The sequence below is a fragment of the Parambassis ranga genome, chromosome 3 (genome assembly GCF_900634625.1).
Source record: "Parambassis ranga chromosome 3, fParRan2.1, whole genome shotgun sequence".
NCBI classification, from domain to species: domain Eukaryota; kingdom Metazoa; phylum Chordata; class Actinopteri; family Ambassidae; genus Parambassis; species Parambassis ranga.
Window position 1 is genome coordinate 14,256,990 of NC_041024.1, and position 23,812 is coordinate 14,280,801.

The 23,812-nt window shown below is 41.4% G+C and overlaps 1 protein-coding gene across 1 annotated transcript; it reads left to right on the forward strand.

Moving 5' to 3' along the window:
• The first annotated feature begins 339 nt into the window (after window positions 1–339).
• Window positions 340–21,883, forward strand: kiaa1549lb (KIAA1549-like b). The gene is made up of 21 exons (XM_028402168.1): window positions 340–706; window positions 802–917; window positions 3,603–3,822; window positions 3,975–4,108; window positions 4,724–4,892; window positions 8,526–8,585; window positions 9,302–9,453; window positions 9,770–9,941; window positions 10,398–10,561; window positions 11,007–11,042; window positions 12,484–12,674; window positions 12,853–12,855; window positions 14,606–14,742; window positions 15,631–15,755; window positions 16,078–16,307; window positions 17,282–17,414; window positions 19,134–19,505; window positions 19,589–19,683; window positions 19,990–20,138; window positions 20,254–20,405; window positions 21,518–21,883. The coding sequence occupies exons 1-21, from the start codon at window positions 463–465 to the stop codon at window positions 21,782–21,784; spliced, it is 3,321 nt and encodes a 1,106-aa protein (XP_028257969.1). The 5' UTR covers window positions 340–462; the 3' UTR covers window positions 21,785–21,883.
• The last annotated feature ends 1,929 nt before the right edge of the window (window positions 21,884–23,812 follow it).

Genomic DNA, 23,812 nt, shown 5'->3' on the forward strand with positions numbered 1-23,812 from the left:
CCATCTGACCTGGTGTCATCCTCCTTTTATTCATCACTGTTAACTTTTTCATCACCACCACCACTATCATCCTCTCAGTTGTCCTCCTTATACATAAAATCCACCACTCTGCCATCTTCAGCAGTACATTCAACTGATATGAGGCCCTCAACAGCACCAAGTTTGACCTCATTAGATTCTGATCGCTCACAGGCAGTGACAGAGACGTTTGTTCTTACAGAGGCAGAGCTGGATGAGTTAACTGTTGGAACATCCAGAGCAGTCGTGCTAACTTCCTCCAAAGAAAAAGAGGCCAGTCTATCCCCCTCTCAGTCAGTCAGAATCACCCTTTCTGCTGTGCCCACTGAGAGGACATCTCAGGTATCACCACTGACCCCACGACAGGACACCACGACAGCCTCTGTGAAGTTCACCACCACAACTGTAGCATCGGTCACAAAAACTACCAACCCCATCACTACCATGCCTTCCCTAAGACTCACCACACAGTCGGGAACCACTACCACACTGCAGCCCACCAGGAGAACCACCACCACCACCACAGCAGCCACCAGGACTCAGACCAGCAGGAGAACTTTCACACCACCTATCCCAAAAACGAGTCCTCCCAAAGGTGTCACCTCCATCTTCCTTTCCCCTTTCACTACGACCACAGAGGCTCCACCACAACAGTGCAACATCACAGAGAGAATGTGGGTGAAAACAGGTAAACAATAGTTACTTATAGTCTTAAGAAAAACAAATAATGAATTGTTTTTCTGGCATGTTTATCCCAGTCTCTCCCCTCTTTTATTCATTTAGTTGTTTCCATCTATGTAAGAAGAAACAGGCTGGACAGCATTCAGAGGCAGAACCTGCGAAGAGGACTGAGTCAAGGCCTGAGGAAGGCTCTGAATGACACATATGCACAAGCACAGGTCAGACTGCTGATTACTTAACTTGTCTAATGAATATATACCATTTAATAATGCTGGCATTTCACACATATACACAAACACATGCCTGTATTCTGTCTTCAAATGAATGTCTCCAAATAGAGTCTTACCCTTGGAAACACTGAGACAAATTAACCCTAGTCAGAAACAACAATAAATAACTACTTTTACACATTGGCCTCACAAACATCTAAACATCCAGACAGCATTCACACAGGCAGGGATTGACTTCTTTTGACAAGTTGACTACTGTCAGACACCCCCTGCTGCTCCAGCAGAGGATCCAAACGAATGCATGTGAATTCAAAATGGAAAAAACACAGTTTTTGTCAGCCTTGTTTGCTGGTTGTTACAAGTTGGTCCTCAGAGACAGGAAATTGGGTCAGTGTGTAGTTCAGACGTGCATTGTGTAAAATAATAGGTAATTGTGTCTCATTTGATTTTTTTTCCTTTTAGGGTCCTCTCACACTTGATTTAGACCCGACTTAAAGACTTTTAGACCCTGGTCCGAAAAAAGTAGTGGATAGATACAGACAGATAGGTCCTTAAAGGACCAGTGTGAAGGATTTAGTGGCATGTAGTAGTGAGATTAAGGATGGAAACTGAATATATCTTTCTAATCCTCATTTTCTAAGTGTCTATAGCCAGTGTTTTTTATACATACTCGGCTACTATAGAACAGAAGTGACCTACTTTTTCACAAGCCTCAGCTGCTTAATAACAGAAAATAACAACCTTTTGTCATGAAATGGCTTTTAACTGTACACTCACTATAAAACTGGGGGTGTATAATTGTGTATTAGACACTTATGCCAAGGACCCTCATGTAGGCTATGCAGGAAGAGATGAGGACTAATATAGAAATTAGGTTGACTGAATGTGTCCCAGAAGAAAGAGAGTGGTGTCACATATTGAGTAACTGAACCAACGTTAAAATAAGATGTAGAGACAGAGCGCAGCACTCTGATGAAACTAACCACCAAAATCCATTTTATCATACAGATTGACACACCAAATTTGACTTTAACAAAAAAAATGAGGGGAAACCAATCCCAGAATTTCTTCCATAATAACAGTGCAAACAGATCCATTGCACACACAATAATCTTTGTGTGTGTGGATTAGTCTTTTGTGGATCCAGTCATGGTTTCCACTGTGCCAGAAACTCTCCCCTCTCTCCAGTAAGTCTTTAATGCCTCCTCACAGTGTGAGTTTGTATCAGGAGCACCTGTGTATGAAGAGCCATGGAAGCAAACATTAGAGTGTAAGGCGACGAGATAAAGACACTCTGGAACCAACAAGATGTGCAGATGTTTGACAAAAAAACCTGCTAGAACTAAAGTAATTTTTAAACAATTGTTTTCAGGGTTATAGAACAAAAAAGCACTTCCTTCCTGCAAAAAAATACTCTCCTGAGTGTATTTTAAGGCGTGCGTGTGTGTGTGTTTCTGTGTGAGTGTGTTTGCTTGTACATGTCCAGTCCAGTGAAATCTGGCCGTGTTGTATTTCTCAATCTGGAAGTATCAAATCATTGAGAGTGAGGCCTGTGTGTTCGTCCTGCTCATGTGAAGGTCATTGCTCTCACAAGTCCCCCCCCCCACCCCCCCACACACACACACACTCTCTGTAGTCTCTGAAGGTGTCTTGCTTCGGTGCACTCCTGTCACCCATTTAAACATTGCTTGGGTTTTCTTTTAGTGGCACTGCGTTTTCCTCCAATGGGAAGCAAGCTGTTGGCTGGGGAAATTGCTTCTATGTTTAATTATAGGTTGTAAATGGTTGGGAGGAGAACGATGTGCCGAGTTGATGCTAAAAAGATGATGAGAAATAGACTAAATGAGCTGAACCATAAGACATTCTGAAGCATTTAAAAATAATAGTGAATTATTTTGGTGTCTTTTCATGTCTTCAGTGACTTTTTTGAAAGCTAAAGCAGAGCTCGTTCGAGTTAATCTGTTGCAGCCTGTCACACTCTTTTAGATAGAGTCAGAAAGTGTGTTTCGAAACGCAATCTCTTAATAACACCTTCACATGGTTGAAGCCCGAGAGGATGAAGTGATAATAAAGGGCTCTTTTCACAGAGCTTGTAACAAGGCTGAATTGTGAGGAGGCTGACTCTCAGCTATACAGAGACTGGGCTCTCAGTGTTTCGACCAGTGGATCTGCTTGTCAGCACAGGCTTTCAGATGGGTTTAGATAACGGATCTGAATGGTTTCACCTCTCCTACACACACACCTAGATCTGTCATCGGCCCTCTTCTAATTTCCGTGTTCGAAGAGTTCACCAAAAAGTCAAGCTCTTTTGTACATTTCATTGTAGCGCAAAACCAAATTTTTCTTAAAATTGTTAGACCATAATGAACACAGTAATTTGGGTGCCAGAACATAAGCCTCTTTGTCCCAGACTCACCTCTTTAACGGTCTCGCCAGTCTTTAGTCTCACTTTCTCTCAGCCATTGAGTCCCTCCTGGCTCTACCCACATATCTGTATTCCATGATCTCGCTCCTCTTCTTCACGCTGTCATTAGTGACTTAGTATAATCCCAGTTCTACTTCGGTCTTGCCTTTAGGGTTTCATTTTTTTATATTGATGTAGTGATATAAACACCCTTTGACTTTTAGGTGTTACTACTTTACATCTATTTCTCTTTATTTTTCCTCTCTCAGGTGGAGACTGTATTTGGTTCTCCCAACATGACAGTGGCTTATCATGTGACGGGAGGGGACATGGTTTACCCTCCGTCTGTGGTGCTGGAAGGTTTGGCATCATATGGCCGCGATAAGCTGATTGCAGACCTGCGACAGTATCTCCCCATGGTAACAGCTCTGCCTCTCCCAATTGCATTATGGAGACCCAGCCCAGTCACTGGCTTCCAGCTCAGAACAGGTGCTCAGTCAAGATGAAAACAAAACATAAGACACAGCAGTTTGAGTTTTGTGATTTTGTTGTTTCTCCAAGAAATCGTCTAGGAATAGTTCAAATGTTTGCCCGCACCTTAAAATGGTGTTAACAGTTTTTGTCACCTGTTTGTGTTGCAGTGCTGCAGTTTGTGGGAGCAGGTGACAATCCTCGATCCTGTCGCTTCTCTCAAATGATGGAACAGAGGCTTGAGAAGGTTTTTTCTGAAGCGCAGGCCAAAGTGCTCAACACTAACAGCAGACTGTCTGTTCAGGTACTGTGATGAAACATTATGATGCAGCCCTTAGACAGAGATTTGGAAGGAATTATTATTTATTGGAATTTAATAAATACAGTTTGCAACAGATTAGTATTGACATACAGAATGAGATAACACAAACAGTTTGTTCAGCAGTATCAGCAGGTGATTTATGAGAGTTGGCAGCCACAAACAGACTCAGACTTTGTGCAAATTGAGCTAAAATGTGCCTTAGTGTATAAGGTCGTGCCTTTTAAGAGGTGTTTCTGAAATGCAAATTAATTATGTTGGAGAGGCAATGTTTGTATTAATTTTAATGAGATGCCACAATAAAGTGCACCCTATATTAAAGCTAATTTGATGGTTATGCATGGATGAAAAGATTTGATGCTACGATATGTGCACTGTTTCATGAATTGCCAGTTTCTCAGCTGTTGTGCTTTTTGATGATTTCCATAGTAAAAATAATATATTTTTTTAATCCCTTCTGTTCCAATTACAAGAGAATTTGATATACTTTACATGTTACAGTAAACAGTATCATCCAAAGCATTTTGGGGGTAATACCCATGTTTCTCCACGCTCTCTCCTCTGACCTTCACACTTCATGTTGTCCTTTTTTTTTCCAAGATGCTGAGCGTCTCTCTGACAGCAGGCTCTCCTGCTGTGTCATTGGTCTACACTGTGAGGAATGGGACTGTCTTTCTTAATGGCAGTGCTGCTTCAAACCTCCTTGGTCAGCTGTCAGCTGAGCTGGTGGGCTACTTCCTCTTCTATCCACCACTTATCATTGCTGAGCGTAAGTTACAATTTGCCTTCTGAAAACACGTGTTAGTGTGGAGTAATTCAACAGCTTTACACGGACTGAAAGTTTTTCTTGTGTCCCTTGGGAATGATTTCTTCTCTACATTAAATTGAAATTGAAAAGAAATGAAAAAGCTCCACTTTACTTAGATTTGCAGGAAGTTCTGTGTAATTTAGCTGTAGACCTTTGGAATAGAAATCAAGACCTGATCCTAACTTAGACGTTGATTCATTTATTTTGAGCTTTTCCTGGATTCATGGACTTATGTAGGCAATCTTGAAGCCTGAGTCTGACTGACGTCCATTTTTTTCAGTAATTGGATGTTTGTGACTATTCTTCTGCTGTCTCGATCACAGTTGTATTTTTTTTTTAATGTTTGAGTCATTTAAAGATAGTTGATGAGAAGACTGAGTCTTTCATCTCACCCTCCTTTGAGGGCACACTCAGCCTCCATCTGTGTTAGTGTTATACTCACTGAAAAACAAATGAAGAGTGACAGGAAATCAGCAGGAGTCTAAACAGCAAATCCCACTGGATTCCCAGTGTGCAGCCTCTTTCCGTCCCCTGTGTGACTGCTCAGCAGAGGGAGTTATGGCAGATATAGAACTCAGATAATGAGACATCATCTCTACAGTACTTTATTAATCCCTTGAGAAGAGATTCGTTGTTTTGCTTGACCTTGTTCAAATTCACAATAAAGGTTCTCCAAGAGAACTAAGCTCCTACGGCTGGTGCAGGGATTTACACACACACAGTTTCACAAGGGAAATGCCTGGAAATGTTTAATGTGTCAGGGTTGATGTCTAAGCAGAAGCAGACTTTACTCTCTTGATTCGGGTCTTCTGGTGCTCTGTGTGTAAACAGAAGCCTCCACAGTGTCTTGCTCTGAAGCAATAACAAGTCAATGAAACATCTTCCATCATAACCCTGCAGTCAACATGACAAATTACATCGCACATTGCATTTGAAACCTCAGCAGATTGTAGCCAATAACATGAGATTTTTCATGTTCAGCAGTCATTACACAGGCTACATTTTTTTAGTTCACTGAGGCAAGTTCTAATCAATACAACCAACCACACTGGCCACATGCTACTGAGCTCCTTTTTTATCTTTGTGTGCACAGGGCACACTCAAAAACAGGCCTCTGTGTCTTATAAAACACCTCTTAGGTCTTATGAAAATCTATTTAAATATAGCCTGGACAAAAACATCTATTGGAAAATCAGGGCCCGCCATTGGACATGTGTGGGAATTTCACCACTGGTTAGCTTTCTGTTCAAGCAGAAATAAGACTCCCAAGCTGCAGTGTGGTCAGTTTGACAGGACTGAGCTCTGTAAGATCAGACTCAGGATCACAGCAGAGTTGATACTTGAATTGGGCCTTGACTTAAGCCAGGGAGGCCTCTTTGTAATACCCACAGGCTGAGCCCAATCTTTAAAGCATTTTATTTTAACCTTTGCCATTCTCTTGCTTAGCCTATTCTGGAAATTGACTTTAGGGATCCTCTTAAACTTGTCTATGTGTTAAAAAAAAACAAAAAAAAAAACACATGCTGCCTCCTGCTTCAGCGCCTGGTGGGTTCTTTGCAGACTCAGTTCGACATTTACCTGTGACTGTCTAGCTCCCAGTTACTGGAAGCTGCTTAATAAAGTATGGCCACATTATATTTCTCTTCTTTATGTTATTTCCCCCGTTAGTCCAGGGGATGAGGGGAAGCAACAAGAATGTTACCCGGGCCTGAGGAAGAGACTAAAATATATAACCAAAAACGACAAAGCAAACACAAAAGCAAAACTGAAAAGATCAGCGCTGATTATCTTGCTCTCATCCCTCGGGACGGAGCAAAGGCGCGTTGCGTCCACAAGTTGGCCCACTGGCCCCGGCCATGTGCACACCTCCAGCTGATATAAGCATGCTGATGAGGACCAAGTAGACTCAGCTGTGGATGATCCACTTGGTTCACCAGAAGTGCACATGGGAACCTGCACGGAAAACAAAGAGACACACATAACAGACATACACACAACAAACGAGTACCGGCACATAACATTTATAAGCTGATGTGTGCAGCCTGAATCCTCCATTACATAACAGACCAGCCTGCAATAGATTATGTGATACAGACAACCACAGAAGATAAGATTACACACTTGGAGGTTGTGCCTAACAAACTGAGAAAAAGAGCATGTTGTAACTATGCTGCAACTACACAAACCCAAAAGACCACAAGTCATCTATTAAATTCAAAACCTCCTACGGAATTAACTTCAGATCAGATAGCAAGTTGGGTAACACACAGTTTGTATCATGATGAATAGGATCTCTGGTAGTAAGCATTAAATTAAAAATCACTTTGTGTTGTGATTGAATCAAGACGGAAAATCAAGTTACCTGCAGGCAAGATGTTTTGGTTGCCAAGCTGAGAGACAGAAGAACTCAAAACAAAAGTGAGTGTCTGAAGAAGGAGTAACTGATGTGGAAGAAAAGCCAGTGAGACTAAAAGAAAGATGATTTGTGTGTTGTATCTGTTTGTTTAGCAGCCTCACTGCTAGTGATATTACACTGTTCACAGGAGTGAGCATATGCTAGCTGCGCCGCCTCCTCACTTCAAAGCCAATTATGGCAGTAAATAATTAACAGTGGGGGTTTCTCTGACCACCCTGGGCCTTGCTTTGACAGAAAAGGCCCAGGATCTCACACCACTCACTGTTATTTGCAACACCACCATCGTTCCTGTGGCACATGTGTAGGCTGGACTGCTGTGCTTAGATCATCTACTCCCCCTCAAGCTCGCCAACAGTTTCTCTCAATTTGAGTAAGGCTGAAAAAAAGTCCTTTATACTGTAACATGTATGTGAGATGGTGGAGAATATAAAATATTGTTTTAATAATAGTGTTCTATCTGAGAATTTTATTCTCTTCTTGAAATGAATTACAAATGCTCTTCAGTGTTTAACCCCCGTGGCTCTCATCACAAAGCAGCAGAGGTTCATGAGAAACCTCCTTACTGATTAAAATTCTCCATGATTTGAGCTTATAGACAGCATTGAACTGATTCTGCTGACAGCCCTGCAGCCCTATCCATTACCAATGCTAAAACCCGTACTGTTCCTCTCACCAGTCTCTCCCCCCTCCACCCCTCTCTCCTGTCATGCCTGAGTGTGCAGTTCTGCGAGTCGGCTTTCACAGGCCACTGATACAGCATTCCCCCGAACACTGCACCAGCCTCCAGCACAAGAGCTTAATCAGGCAGGAAATAGATGTAAGAGAACATAGAGACGACCAGAGCTCAGACAGCTTAAAGCTCCCTGTTGCTTCTGTGTTTGTCTGACATTTAGTGATAATGAGACTTTAAAGTGAGATCTCAAACACACAAAAATACATCGAACTGTAAAGCTGCCCACACCTTCTTAATTAAAAGGGATCAGAAGTATCAGGATGTTTGTTCCAGAAGTGGTTCCTTAAAACACTGTATTCAGCTCCCATGATCAGCGCTGGGTTTTTTATTTTCTGAACATTTTTCGTTAAATAAAATAAAAAAATAAAATTATTGTCACAGTGATGTGTGCTGTTCTTTGTTTAATTATTTAATTATAATTAATATTTTTTTTATTTACTTGCAGCAATGGAGTATCACAATCTAAACACTTCTGTTGCAACCAGAGACTTCTGGGTTATCACAGGTAGGGACGTTAATCAATTATTATGAACAGTAACTTTTTCTTGGTGAAGTTATGTGTTTAATATTATAACATGTATCCATTATGATCCAGAAAAAAACATTTTTATCATTCTGTTGTCTTTTGTGTAGCACTGTGTATTTATGTAGAAATGTGTTGTACTATTTATGGCAGCTTTAATGCATCTGCTTATGTATTATAATCTGAAGTGGTTCCTTTCACAGACGCAATTTTGTGCATATTGTTGGAGTCCTTGGTAGTATTTGCTCTCTGGGCTTTATGAATGACTCCATATGCTGAGCAGCGACAATATATCTCAGTGTTCAAGGGCATCCACACTGCAATATTGTATAATGGATGGGTCCCTGAGATCAGGCCGTGTAGCTCTTAACCCTGCACTCACTGCAACAAGAGGCCGAGTCAGTTCAAGGTCGGCCCCTCCATAATGGGATTTACACACACTGAATGAGATATACAACCAGGATTACTGCTGTTATAAAACTGAGCAGCTGGATCAGGTGTTTTTTTTGGACAGAAACATTCTCGTTTCTCATTCATTTATATACATTTTGAATGTTTACACATGTATAGTGCATTTATAACTCTGCCCCTGTCTCTTCTCTCTTTGGTGCTACTTTCTGTCCTCTCTGACATTTTGTTTTCTTTCTTTACAACCTTCTGGCCGCCCTCTTTCTTCTACATTTCGACTACATTTGCAGTGATCCAGGATGTAGACAATGCCAGCCTGGAGGGACAGTACCAAAGCTTTGCCAGTCTAATGGAGCAGCGGTTGGCAGAGTTGTTCGTGCTGGCAGGCCAGCAGGGCACTCGTTTTAGACGAGCCACTACTGTCGGCAGCTTCACTGTCCAGGTAAAAGACTTGGCACAGAAGCCTGTTAGGAAAGCCAGGCATTTTATCTTATTCTGATGTTTTGCCTGACAGACCTGGCATGTTAGTCAAATTAGTCAAATCGTTTTCATTTCTAATACTATGAATATTTCATAAGATGTACACTTTATTATGCACTTCTGCACATGTGCTGGTCAGCGCTGGATAATTAGGGAACCTCTCAGAGGTTGAATCTTTTACTTAACAAATTCTCTCCTCTCAGGAGGCTCCATAGGAAAGGCAAGGATTAACTTTAATAGCATTTTATGGAAATCCATCCCTTTTCCTCTCCGATCAGATGGTGAGCATCCGCAGGATCTCAGGCTCAAAGAATCCAGCAGAGATGACCTACTACATCCAAAACAATGGCATTCCAATATCAGGCTCATCTGCTGCCAAGGTCCTGAACACAGTGGATTCCCAGACCATGGCGCTCACGCTGGGCCACTTTGTCCAGCTGCAAGCAGAACGTAAGCACAGCATCCTTCTAGCATTTGTCGACTAGGCAAATTGATACTCGCAGACAGACATGCAACCCAAAACACATGACTCATGCTGAGTTTGGAGAGAAACGCTGGTGTTGGGGAGAAGGGCATAAGAGAGAGAGAAAAAAACAGGTTGTGAGAGCTCTTTGCAGTCTAATCTTTCTCTGAAATGCTCCCAGCAGGACATTGTTTGTTTGGGCTGCTGCACTGCTAAGGGAAGGGAGAAAGGGTTGACAGAGAGGGGAGGGAGGAGAGCAGAGCATGCAGCATTCTCTTATAGATTGTTGCCTACAACAGCTGAATCAGGCTTACTGTATATCAGGTTGAGCTGTGCAGTGTCACTTTGCGTGGGTGTGATAAATGTTTCTGTATGTTTTGGCAATAGAAGGCTGTTATCCTTCCAGTAAAGCAGTGGTGAAAAATTGTTTGTTTTTTTTTCAGCTGTGGTCAAGAACCCTCCTAACAACCTCTGGATAATCGCTGCAGTGTTGGCCCCAATCTCCGTAGTAACATTAATTATTATCATCATCACAGCTGTACTGTGCAGAAAGAATAAGAATGACTTTAAAGCTGATGCCATTGGTAACCTCAACCCCAGAGCTAAGGTATATAAACACTTTTAATCATCATTTGATATTAACCAATTCTTTAATTCAATCAAGTTTAAACTGTCAGCCCTGCTTTGTAGTTTTGTATAAATTGATGACGTAGGTCAAATTCATGTGAAGACCTTGGGCTCAGGGTAATTACAGCAGGCATTCTTTGCTACTTTCTGATAAAACGTTTAATTGAGAAAACAATTAGCAGATTTCTGGATTGTGAAAATAATCATGAGTTGCAGTCCAAGCTTCAATGAGCAAATTGTGTAGAGTGTCAGTGGGGGTCTGTGAGGCTGGGTTGGTATGCAGATAACAGAACTGTGTACATTTTAGGATGTATTGTTTATTTTTCCATATTAGCTGCAGTATACACTCTTAGTGTCTTGTTTCATTTTAAAGCATTAACAGAATCTGTCAGTCTCACTGTCTAAAACTTTTCTCTGGCTTTCAGATGGCATATCGGAGAGATGTGGGCTATTATCACCAGGTATCTGCCTTTTCTGTATTTTTCTCATCATGTTTTCATTTTCAAAGCTCATTTGTGCCAACAGTGGGATTTGAATGGAATTCTGTGCAGACAGCAACTATAATACTTCAATAATTCCAGCTGTGATGATGAAAACTGAGGATACAAGAACACTTTGCAGAAACAAACCTTTCACAATGAGATTTTCTTGGATGAAAGGCTGGTGTTGCTGGTATTTGAAAGCTTTACAGATAGTGGTTATTATAAGGATTGTTTTTTTTCCAGTCAGAATGAATTCTTGTGTCCGTGTTTATTCTGTGCAGAGGAGTGAAAACCGTTATTGTTGCATCACATCCTAATGAAAAGTATCTTTTCACCCTCTGTGTCTTTGGTGCAGTGGTTCACTGGCACACATCAGTGTAGATAAATGAAAATGTAACACTCCACATCCCACTGCTTTATTTATGGATTTTCATTAGAGAGAAAGCAATACAACCCATAATAAGCTGGAAAAGAAACTTCAGAGAAGTTATTACACACAGTCTGAGGTCCTGCAGAGATCAGATGAACATCTTAACAAACCTTAACATTTTAGGCAGAGTATATGGGCCAGTTCTGTCTGTTAAGTAATGTAAAAGCTAAGGGAAATTATTTATTTTTTTAAAAAGGGTTGCTCCTAAAAATCTAAATGAGGCTCTTGCACTACCCATTCTGTACTGTCTGCAAGCCAAGCCCTTTCATCATACAGCCTTGTTAGAGTTTCCTGTTTTTGAGACTGGCTAGAGCAGCAGTTTCAGTTACTGAGAAAACCGGATTCAATGAAAGTCTTTACTTTCTGTGTGTTTGTGTGTGAGTGCTATAACATAGAGGCTGAATCTTCAGGGGAGTATCACACATTGATTTTGCACCATGGCTTTGCTGCTTTGAGGCAGTGATGTGTGTCTGACAGTTTATGACACTGTGATGAGAGTAGTCCTAAATATTTCAGTGTAGACGTGTGTGTTGGCCTGAACCATGTTACCTTTCTTCATAAGCGCTGATGTCCAGTGCGACTGTAGATTGAGTCCTCTTCCTCCTCCCTGTTATCCACCAATGTATTCTGATGTTTAACTCCATTAGTATAATTCTCTGAAAGTCTTCAAATCTCATCTTGTCACCGCCCACTGTGAGTCATTTATTTGACAAGATTTTGGAAGAACATGAAGGGGCCTCGGTTAAATCTGTCCTTATCTATTTAAAGGCACAGCGGCACAGTAATCCCAGTTCCCTAAATCCTCTGGACATTAAAAGATGTACTATGTTTGTTATTCTGTAATGTTTGTCCCTGTGACACCTCTGCTGTACCTTTTTTATTTTTCAGTACAATACTTATCTGTTTTTAATTATTATTCTAAATAAGTGAAAGGACATCATTCTTACTGAAGCTTCCTCTTTGGTCTTTCTCCATTTTCATGTCCATCAGCCAGTCCAGGGTTTTGACTATGCTAAGCAGCACCTGGGCCAACAGGGTGGAGATGAGGAGATGCTGCCTGTCAGTCAGGATACCTTAGTGATGTCACTACAAATTCGGGATGCACCGCTTTCACTAGAAAAGGCCCTGCAGCAAGATGGAACTGCCAACAAGAAAAGTCTCACCACTGACAAACACAAAAGGTATCAGTGACTCTACACTTATTCTCCTTCTCATGCTTCCTCACCAAAATCTAAAAACTGCCATCAAACTGTAAGATTATGTCTTAGATGTATGTAATTTACAGTTCTTGTGTAATTGCTTTCACTGTACTCTGCAGTAAGTGTTCTCGTTCAATGGAGACTGATAGAAAACATCAAGAGGGTGATACACTTGTTTTCAGTTGTCTGTGTGTGTTATCTGAAGGGTTGTACTGCTGCTCGTTCTCCTGGGTCACGTAGAGGGAGGAAAGAAAGATGAAACACAGGGATCCCTTCAGCCCTGTTGCCTGCCCTCCTCCTACCTTGTTCTAATGATACAGGCGAACATTAGCAGAGCTCTCTGTGCGTGCAGGTGAAATTGACCATTTTTACTCATCTGACAGTTTGTAACGCAGCCTCAGGAATTAATTGCCATGTTAAATCATACTAAATTATATATTTGAGGTATGCAAATAGGGATCATTTTCCAAGCTATGCAAGGTGATATGATATCCTCTGAAGTTTATAGAGAGAATAGGAAATCTGTAGAGTCCTAAGGCAGCAAGTGTTTTGTAAGAAATTCATCTTTCCTGTGTTAGTAGTAGGACAAAGAGTTGACTCTTTTACTACAGACTGATGAATATTTGCTTAATGCAAGAACAGCATGTTTTTGTAGTTTGACAACTGAACCCAGCAGTACATATACAGTACTTAGTAGTATCACACTATTATACTTCATTATTTTGCCACCATGCAGGGTAGAACATATAACTAGGGGAAAAGCAGCTGTCATGTCATAATATCAGAACATGACTTTAGGTTTTTACTTGATGCTGAGACCACAGACGACCGAAGACTGTCGACTGTCGTCTGTGTCGACATCTGGAGGCAAAACCTGTCATTCACCTCTTGTACTGTGTCTGTGTTTTGTACGGTATCTCCCTGTACATGCCTGTGGAGCCTTGTCTGACTAAGTAAACTTTTGCAATAATACTCCAAGGTTTTTACCTATATCTTCAAAAACATGTATTCAGTATGACATGTTGATTTTTCAGGTCTAGGATGCTGGATACACAACCAGGATACACAACATACAACCATCCAGTGTAAACATTTTCTGTACACCTCAATTAATTTTACACATCTGTTCTGGTCTTTGACTGTTGCATCGAGCCATAGCTCTCTGCAGCACTGCCTCAATTAGAGCAGGGGAGGGCAGCCGCTGTTCCACTGTCTCTCTTTGCTGTTATCAATGTTACCAGACAATTAGGGGATAGACCGCGGTGCTTTGATGTCACTTTCAGCCTCGCGGTCTTCTGAGCCAAGGCTTGATCAGCTATAATTCCAACTACAGAGTTTGCAGCTAGTGAAACAAGAATTGGATAAAGCAATTGTTTGTCTAATTAATGCAAGAACCAGTGTTGCTTTGCTCTGGATATGAACACACACAGCTGAAAATGTACATGACACATACTTAGGAGTACATACGCGATGCATATAGAATACACATAGAAAAATGATTAATTACACTAATTCAAGAAGGCAATTAAATGTCCCAAAGCATGGTCACGCATTCACATTACAGCAATAACTATCACATGGCTTTAAACCTAATAATGATGTTTGTTGTTTTTTTTGTTAAGTTTTTTGTCTTTGTGCCATTTTGGGACAATCATTTAAATTGTGATCATACACTGAATAATCTCTGAACGGGCAGCTTGTAGTGATGGATTTAATATCTGTCATTCTCTCACCTTGCAAACAAATACAATGATATTACATTATGGTTAAAAGACACAGGCTTGAGAGAGAAAGAGAGAGAGAGAGAAAGAAAGCAGAAGGTGAGGTTGTCAAAGGAAGGGATGACATAACCTGGCCGGGTGCCCAGCTTCCTGAGAGCTCACCGCCTTTCCTGTTGCTATGGTTACTTGCAGCAAGTTGCCAAGTGAGGATGGTTCCGTCATCAGCAACGAATCAGAGAAGCTGAATTCCGGCAGGGGCCTGACGGTGCCGAAAGTCACAGCGCAGCAGAAACTGACAAAGGAAGAGATGCGCAAGAGGGACGGTGAGAGTCACACGATGATGCAAATGCAAATTATTTATTCTAACGCGCCTTTGCAGGCAAGGTCAGGTGTGTCACAAATGCCAAAATTCTTTTTTTCACCTTCTGCCTCCTCCCTGCATGAAGCACTTCTGCAATTTCTCAGTTTCTTATGCACACACACACACAGGTGGTGTGAGCAGTGCCACTGCAGATTTTTTTATATTGTCAGAGAGGTAGCTGCTCAGCAGTAAGCAGAGATGAACCTGATGAATATGCATGAGACAGACACTCTGCTGACATGATACAATATGTCAGACTAGTGGATGCTGTGACACTGGGATGAACACATACACACGCACACGTGCACCGATGCAAAACAGGAGAAAGTAAATATAAAGTCTTAAATCTAGATACTGGGCATTATAAGAAAAAAAACATTCAGATGCTGAAATTCTATACATTTCTATTTTTGTTGACTGAAGCTATGTAGATGTGTTGAGCATGAGTTAAATGAATCTAATTCAAATAATTTGCTTGTAAATTGGAATGAGCTTGCTAGATTATGTTTTTCCTAATGGGTAGGTTTGAATAATTCATGAGCTGAGTTGAGGGAAAACTAAAATTGAATCCAGTTTGTCTGATGTCAAAGACCAGAATCAGTTTCTTTCATTAAACACAGAGATGCATTGCCAATAGCTCAGAAGCCAAAGCTATCTTTTTGATCTCATGTCTGCGTCTAGCTTCATTTGCTGACACAGACAACTCATGTTTGACATAACCCCAAAGGTGACAAGGTGACAACAGTGAGAGAGACACAACAAGGGCCTGCGACAGTTTGTTCCCCTTTGACTGACACTGTACCGATTAGAGGTATTTGTAGTCTCTTTGTGAGTGAACCCCCTCTCTGTTCTTCAGATCCATATGACACCTCCTCTGGCTCCCTGCAGCTCATTTCCATAAAGCCCATGGCGGCTCAGACCAACTACTCACATCCTGCATCCTCTGACCGCAGCCAAGACTCAGCCATCGTCAATGGAGAGGTGGGGCATGCACATAGATCAAGATACACAGACTGACAGGGACAAATAAACACAGATTGTACTAAAGGCGTGTGTTCTCTTTAATTGCCTAAATAAGAGCAATGAATCAATGTTAGAGTAATGCAAATTTTTAGCCAATAATAAATAGATCTGAGCAATGATGAGGATTTCAGCCAGGCCTTTATGACTGGAAAATAATCAGTGTACTGGCAGTACTAGCCAGAACCTACACCACCTACAACAAGAAGAGTCTTGTGTCTGCTTTTGTTCTGATCTCCTGTTGTGATGTTCTTCTGCTTCTTGTGGTCTTTCCTCCCTGCAGGTGAACCTGGCACTGAAACAGAAGTCTGACATTGAACACTACAGAAACAAGTTGAGATTGAAGGCAAAGAGGAAGGGCTACTATGACTTCCCATCCACCAATGGCAGCAGCAGCGGTCGAGCCCTAGCACCAAAACAGCGTCATAGCCATGAGAGGGCAGCCGGTGAGCATGGCAGACCTCTGGAGCCAGATGATGAGCGAGGTTCCACTTATGTCAAGTCTCACAGGAGGTGAGAGTGGAAAAACAAGCGGAACCTGGGTTTTGACTGTAAAAAAAAAGAAAGAAAATCCATCCTTATGTAGGATTTTATGGAGACTTGTCATGTAAATCCAATAGCCACAGTGTTGCAGGTGACATGGATTGGAACCATGGAGAGTTAGCCATCCCTGCTCAGCCTGGTCTTGCCTTGTCCAATTGGTGTGTAGATACTGTATGTAAAACTGTCTCCTCTAATGTTGTCATTATCCTGTCTTAGTTGTCGGTGAGAGACCCATCAGGCCTGCCTGATTAGTCTGGTCCAAGTCCTGAGCTTCCATAATGGAGATAAGAGGATTGGCAGAGTGTTGGACAGTCCATTATGCTGGTTCTGTCCTGTTTGGGCTGTATAGACGCTCATAAATGTGGACAGTCTTTGGTTTGCAGTTTGTGTTAACTGTCTCCACACTAGATTAACATATATCCTCCTGAGCTCTATACCAGCTGCAATCAGAGCTGCATACTATCAGCTCATGGTTTGACTGAGTGAAAGATATTTTTATATTCTCTTGATGAGCAAGATGAACATACATTCACTGTCAGATCTATTGTATGGCTGATCAGCGATGACACCAACACACATTGATATCATCACATAATGAAATGAAACAATATATATCAATGATGTTTATTATATATTGTGTGTTAGATCAATACTGCAGTGCTGATATGGAAAAAACAACTATTGATTATTTTTAAAAGTGTGCCAGATATTTAATCCCAAGCCTCTGTATGCTGTCTGTGTGGCAATTACAAATAACTCTAATACATCCCCCCCCGTTCATCATGTGCGGCACAATAAAACTGATAAAGTTCGTTGTAGCAGACCATCCTTCATCCCCCTTCACTGCAGGCACACTGAAGCTGAAAAAGTAATTTAAATGTTTTAAATTAATAACCACCCCAGATCTCATTTTAACTGAATCCACTCTTTACTCTAATTGGCAGGCACTCCCAGGTAGGGCAGACTGCCTATCGCAGCAGACAAAGCCTAAGCAGTCCCAGCCCTGGAGGTACAGAGATGGACCTGCTGGTAATGAGAGAGAGACCCAGGAGAGGCATCCGCAACAGTGGCTATGATGTGAGTCGTCACCCACCAAAAGATAGCGTCACATTTTTCATGTTTATTTACTCAAATGTTCAAATGAGCAGCACTGTTAATAATTGGCTGTAGTTGTGATTGCTAGGTGTAACGAGATGCTCTGTGAGGCGACAAAATCCACTTCCCCTTATTTCTACTTTTCAGCCTAACCCATAATGAGCCGCCTGAGTCGGACAAATGAAGTTTGTTCTTTCAAAGTCACCGCTATAAGTGCCATCTCCCCTCTGAGTGCACATTGTGCACTTGGATTAAGAACACAAGTATCTTGGAAAGATACCACATTGATTAGTGAATCCTCAGAGTAGCTACAGCTGAACCTCCAGCTTTTCCCAAGGTGGACCCCAACCAGAATAATAGCTTTAGAGAAAGGACTTTTTTTAAATCACTGTTAAATCTGCCTTACAGGCACAGGGCTGAAGCAGGGCTAGAAACCAGCCTTATTCTGCACAGGTGTGGTTTCAAGTGTGCTGTGTTGAGCTGAAGGCAGAGAAGTGGTTCATCCATAATTAAGAGTCAAGATTTATAAGGTCCTGTCGTTTGGATACATAATGCATCTCAGGATGACTGGTTTATGTTTCCACTTTTTTATTGTTCCATTATCGTTCTGTATATGGCTTTTTCTGTCATGAAGTATAAATACAAGTATGTGAGCTCATAGTGAGAAGACATTCCAGAAAGGGCTTTCAATCTGGGCTACTGATGGAAATGTTTCACTGAACTCTCACTGACCTGTTAGCCATTTGATTTGTCATAGCAAGAAAAGTGCAGGTTCAACCATCTCTGATTTTGTGCGATTCCCATCTGGCTTAATGGCCTGTGTCTAATATTTTCATATAGTTCTGTACTTTTTCTACACATATCTGTTCTGAAAACACCTTCTTATACCTATTAGGACTGCAGAGTGGTCATATGAGCAAACCATTTCTAGAGCCGTAATAGTTTTGTGCCTACACTGTGGTGGAGCTCAGTTAGTATTACCACTCTGGCCACTCAGGCCTTTTTCAGAACTCCTGCTCCTGTTGATTACAAAGGGACCAGTGTAGCTGCAGGCCCCATCATTGCAGATGCAAGTCTCTGCTGTTCCATGTTACTGGGGGGCTGATTTATGAGGTGCACTACACTGGGTCTCTCGTGGCTACCCTCTATTCACACAGGAAGTAGGGCAGCCTTGACTTGTATAAATTTATCACTGAATACATGGACTGAATAGATGGTAACTGGCTGAGGAAGAGGGCATAATAAATGGAGGAAATTTAGAAAATGTAAGAAAAAGAGTGGGAAGATTAAGATGAGGAGGCAGGAAATATGTAGAGCAGAGAGGATGAGGTTGGCTCTGCAACAGTAACTGGATCAAACTCTTCCTGTTTACTTTTCTCAGAGTATCAGAGTAACATAAAACAACGTCCTCTAGCTCAGTCAACGTCTTATCAATAATTTACTGAGGGACAGTGACTGAGCCGGACAGAAAGTGCTTTCCCATCTTTCTCAGTGTATCTGTTTGTTTCCCATAGACTCAAAAAAAGGTTTAACTTAATATTAATATTTGATCCAGGTGTAAATCAAAACATGCATGCTCAGGTGGCCACTGCAACAAATTCACCCACAAAAGCCATCACCTAAAAGCCACCGCAGGACTTTTTGCTCATAGGTGTATAATTATGTAGAGTTCATTTCACTCTGTGTATTTTTATGTCATAGACTGAGCCGGAGCTGATCGAGGAGACGAATGTTGATCGCCTCATAGGGCCGCGGGGTTACATGTATGGCCACGGCTTGAAAGGCCACTCAGAGACATCCACTCTGAGCTCACAGCCATCCATTGATGAAGTGCGGCAGCAGATGCACCTGCTGCTGGAGGAGGCATTCAGCCTGGCTTCAGGGGGGCAATCCACATCTGGAAGACACTCCCACCACCAACCACCTTCTGACCACTACAGCGCTGCACCGCCTCCCCTTCCTTATGCAGACGTGGTGACCAGTGCTCCGGGCACAATGAGCTGTGGACGGGGAGGCCTACAGTGGGTACCATCATATGGTGCAGATGTGTATCAGTGCAGCCTGCCTAAACCAGTAAGTGGGTTAAGAAGATTTGCCCTCTATAATGACCTTAAAGATGAAGCTCATCCCTAAATGGCTTTTACTATCTGTTGAAGGCTTTTCGCTTCACCCAGCTTCCCGAGATGGCCATGGATTCTCCTCCCCCTTTACCACCTCGCACCGGGCCTCCTCCTGGGACCGCCTTAAGACGGTAATTCACACTAACATGCAGATTGATATACACACACACTACCTATAGTGTCCCAAAACCAAAAAGATATTACACATTCATTTACATTCAAATTCATATTCAGGGGCCTAGATAGTCACTAGGTGACACGTTGTGGCCAGGATGATTTAAGGTCTTGTATAAATTTTAATATTGAAATAGTGCATTGGGAGATGGCAAGAATGCTAATAAAGAACTCACTTTTGCATGTGGAGTCTCTCTGCCATCTAGTGGAGCAGTGCTGCAGCAGCTCTTTGTTCATGACTCTCCAACCTCTGTCCAACTTAGTTCCACTTCTGACTTGGGGCCCAAGAGAAGGAACTCGGAGACATCTGTCACTGAAATGCGGAGTCAACATGACAACAACCCATATGGGCCAACCGCTAGAGCAGTACTTCCATCTATCACTGCAGAGCAGCCTGTGTCCAACTACTCAGGTAAAAATAATGAGATGATGAGTATAATGCTCTTTGTTTCTATGCCCACTTATTCTTTTCCTGCATTTTAATATTCTGAAAATAAACCATTTGGAACAAAAACTCTTCCCCACAGGAAATCCAATAACAGCCGTCTATGCCATCCCAGCCACCAGGCCCGGCTACTCAGAATATTTAGTCTCCACGCCACCCACCTCCTACCACAGTCCCTCCTGGATGTCGTATCCACCTGAACCTGAGGATGTACCACCACAGTGGGCAGACTCTGTAAGGAAGACCCTTTTGCCTGCTTAGAAACAACTTGATTCTATTAAAAAAGGCAGTCCACTCGGAATACTGTGGGTGTCCCAGTGTCCATCCTCAATTTAGATTTTCATTGATACTATAGTTTATCCACTTCATAATCCCCCCCCCCCTTCTTCAGCCCTTACAGAGCCTGTCACTACAGCAATGCAAAGGATGGGGCTCTAAAAGAATGCGTTGATAGGACAGTGTCACTCCATTAAATCCAAGAGTTTAAAACCAGGGGGGGAGCTGGACACATAGCATGGTTTCCACAAAACTACGCTATGAGTCCAGTTGCTTGAATTTTAAAGTCTTGGATATAACATATATCCTAGACCAGAGTCTTCATAGACATATGTCATGGATTAAAGACAATAAATATGGTGTCAAACAGTGTGAAGTGTGACGTCTTGTATTTAATGTGACCTATACATCAGTCTGTGATCAAGCAATGAATAAACAGTCATTTGTTGTTATTCTGAATGACATTTAGCTCAAGAAATGATGCATACATTATGCAAACAACATAACTTAGATATATGTAAAATTGTACATTTATTCGTAAGCCCACTGACTGTACCTTTCAACATATGACACAACCTTATCGAGTTTCATTCTTTCACACACTGTACACAGAGATATTCATCATGTTGTAGTGTTAGACCATCTTTACTCGTGCAGAGCAGATTTAGGAGTGTGGTGCCTCCTTTAGCTCCTTTAGAGCAGACTGGCTCTCCACAAACTTTTTTAGCTGTTTAGTTGTTGTCATGTACTCCTTAAACAGAATTGAGCCTGGTTGAGCATCTTCCTACTTCCTACTTAACATTCATCCTGTTAGCTGTGTTATAACCTCCTGTAATGGACTCTCTGTGTTTGTATTCATTGCTGTCTTTTGTCCCCAGTCTCTTTGCTTCATGCAGTGTCTTTTTGAAGATTTGCACATATTTTAAATGAACATTTTTTTCATCATTTATTATATTTATTATTTTATCATTTCTTGTGTTGTAAAGCCTGTATTCTTAAACTAGTAGCATTTTAGTACCTTGTAATCATGAAGTTGCTGTATCTCTGATGTCCTGTCCACTCTTTTTCAGTTGCCCCTACCTGGCTATGTAGAGGCTTTTCCTCATCCTCGTTACCCACAGGGAAGCCCCACCAGGAGGCTCCCCCTGCAATACAACCAGACTCTGGAGCAGCCAGCTACTGCCTCTAGCCCTGCATCCCAGCAATGTCTGCCCCAGGTGCTGAAGGACATGGACAGCATGCCCCTGAGCAGCCTCTCCACCTCTGCGCTTGTCCAGGCTATCCGGCAGGAGGTGGCTAAACTGGCAAAGAAGCAGAATGACATGTTTGAGTTCTAGTTTTAATTTTGCTGCCATGTGTGCAGAGGACTGTGCATTGGTGTTGGACAGAAGCACTCCTTCAGACTTTTTGACATTTGTACTGTCAGACTGATCTTTACCCACTGATTATCCACTTATTAATTTCTCTTCACACACCGTTGGTGTTTTCAGCTCCTGACTACAGGGAACTGTTTGTTTGTTTGTTTGTTTGTTTTGGTTTTTGTTTGTTTAGAAAAACACACACGCATTTCTGTGTAGATATATCAATAAGATACGCTAAACTTTTTTTTTTTTCCAGGATTAGACTTTTTGTGAATCTTTTGAAAAACATTGTATCTGTACTGAGAGGACCAAATTCTTCCTGTCAGATGGGTAAGTATAAACACAGTGTATATGAGCATGTACAGTATAAGGGCATCATGTAATAATGTCCTTTTTAAAGACGATTATTTTGAACAAGAGAGGCTACATCAATATCAGCTTATTCCAGCAACCATAAAACAACTACTTTACTTTTAAAAATGTCTTTAATTTACTCATATATTGACACCATAAAATTAACAAATATCTTTCCTCCTTGCTGTTTTTATCATTTTTAGATATTTAAACTGTACTTTCTGTTCATTAAAAAGTGGTCTCAACATTCATGTGTTCTTCGTTGAAGCCAACTCAAGCTGAAATATTTAGATGCCTCTATGTCTGTGTTTTGTAAGTGAAATGCAGGCAAACATATATGGATGTGCACAAAATATGACTTTTTGAACATAAATGGATTGTTATGGTATTTTACTGTATGAAATGCGTTGACCTTATGTTTCTCATTTCACAAGGAAAGAAAAAGAAAACACTCCGATTAGATTTTCAAAATCCCCAAATAAAAAAATATATATTGACATTGGTTAATAAGAGCTGCCAGGGGGACAGTACAGGGTTGTTGTTTTACACTGAGCCTGCTGTATTTAAGATGTACAGTGGATTTACTACTATTTACTCTGCAACCCTTAAACCTTCTCTTTGCCGCTGTTAAGTTAAACTATAAACAGATTGAGCCTGTTGTTTGTTTAAGAAATCCTAATGGTCTCAGCGGGCACCTTTCATGAATAAAATACTATGGTCTTTTAAAATATTGAACCAGGAAGAGGTTCAGCATCAACACCCCCTTTCAGAGTTTTAGTACACAAACCCTTATGTAAAAACCTGCCTGAGTGTCATCTCCAAATGTGTGCAGTACAGCACAACTACAGTTTCAGACGTAATGTTCAGTGTGCGCCTATCACTGTGGATCATCAGTGTGGCTGGTTTGCTGGAGGCTCAGGGCCTTCAGGGCTGCAGCTGACCTTTCTGGTGACATGGGGTCATTTTATCTGAAATAATTGCCCAGTTTAATCAGTTGCCTCTGATTTATAATCAGACTTAAGGCCACCATGGGGTTAAAAACAATCAGTAAAACTCATATATAATATATATATATATATATATATATATATATCATCACACATTTGTTTATATTCATATTTCACTGTGGCATAAAAGCCTCCTTGAGGTTAAAGATGGGTTCGGACGGTGAAAGAGGGCCTGACTGCAGATAAGTGCATGTCGGCCTATGGTAGGGGTGCTGCAATATGTTTGTATTACCATTGAGATGCTATTAAATCAAATGGACGGCTTTGCTGGTTATATTTTAATCGTTGCTGTTGGTTGTGAAGGATGCAAACAAGTGAAGATGCCTTTAACTCATTGTTTCTGTCGTGAACAGTATTGCTTTTTCAGCAGTCCTGGATGTATTTAGCCTTTCTGCATCATGTCAGTTGATATAAACCTCTCTCTTCCAACAATTGTTCTTTTATACTTATGCCTGTTGGTGTGTAAGTAGGTATAAGGAAATACGGTTTGTGTTAAACTAAACAGGAACTTTGTTTTTGCTTGTTTCATTTTACTCATTGTCCAGAGGAGCACTTGTGTCTTACAAACTGTAGTCAATACAGTGAAACCATTTTGTGTATACCTACCAGAAGTAAACACCTTTCCACATTCTCATGTTGGAAA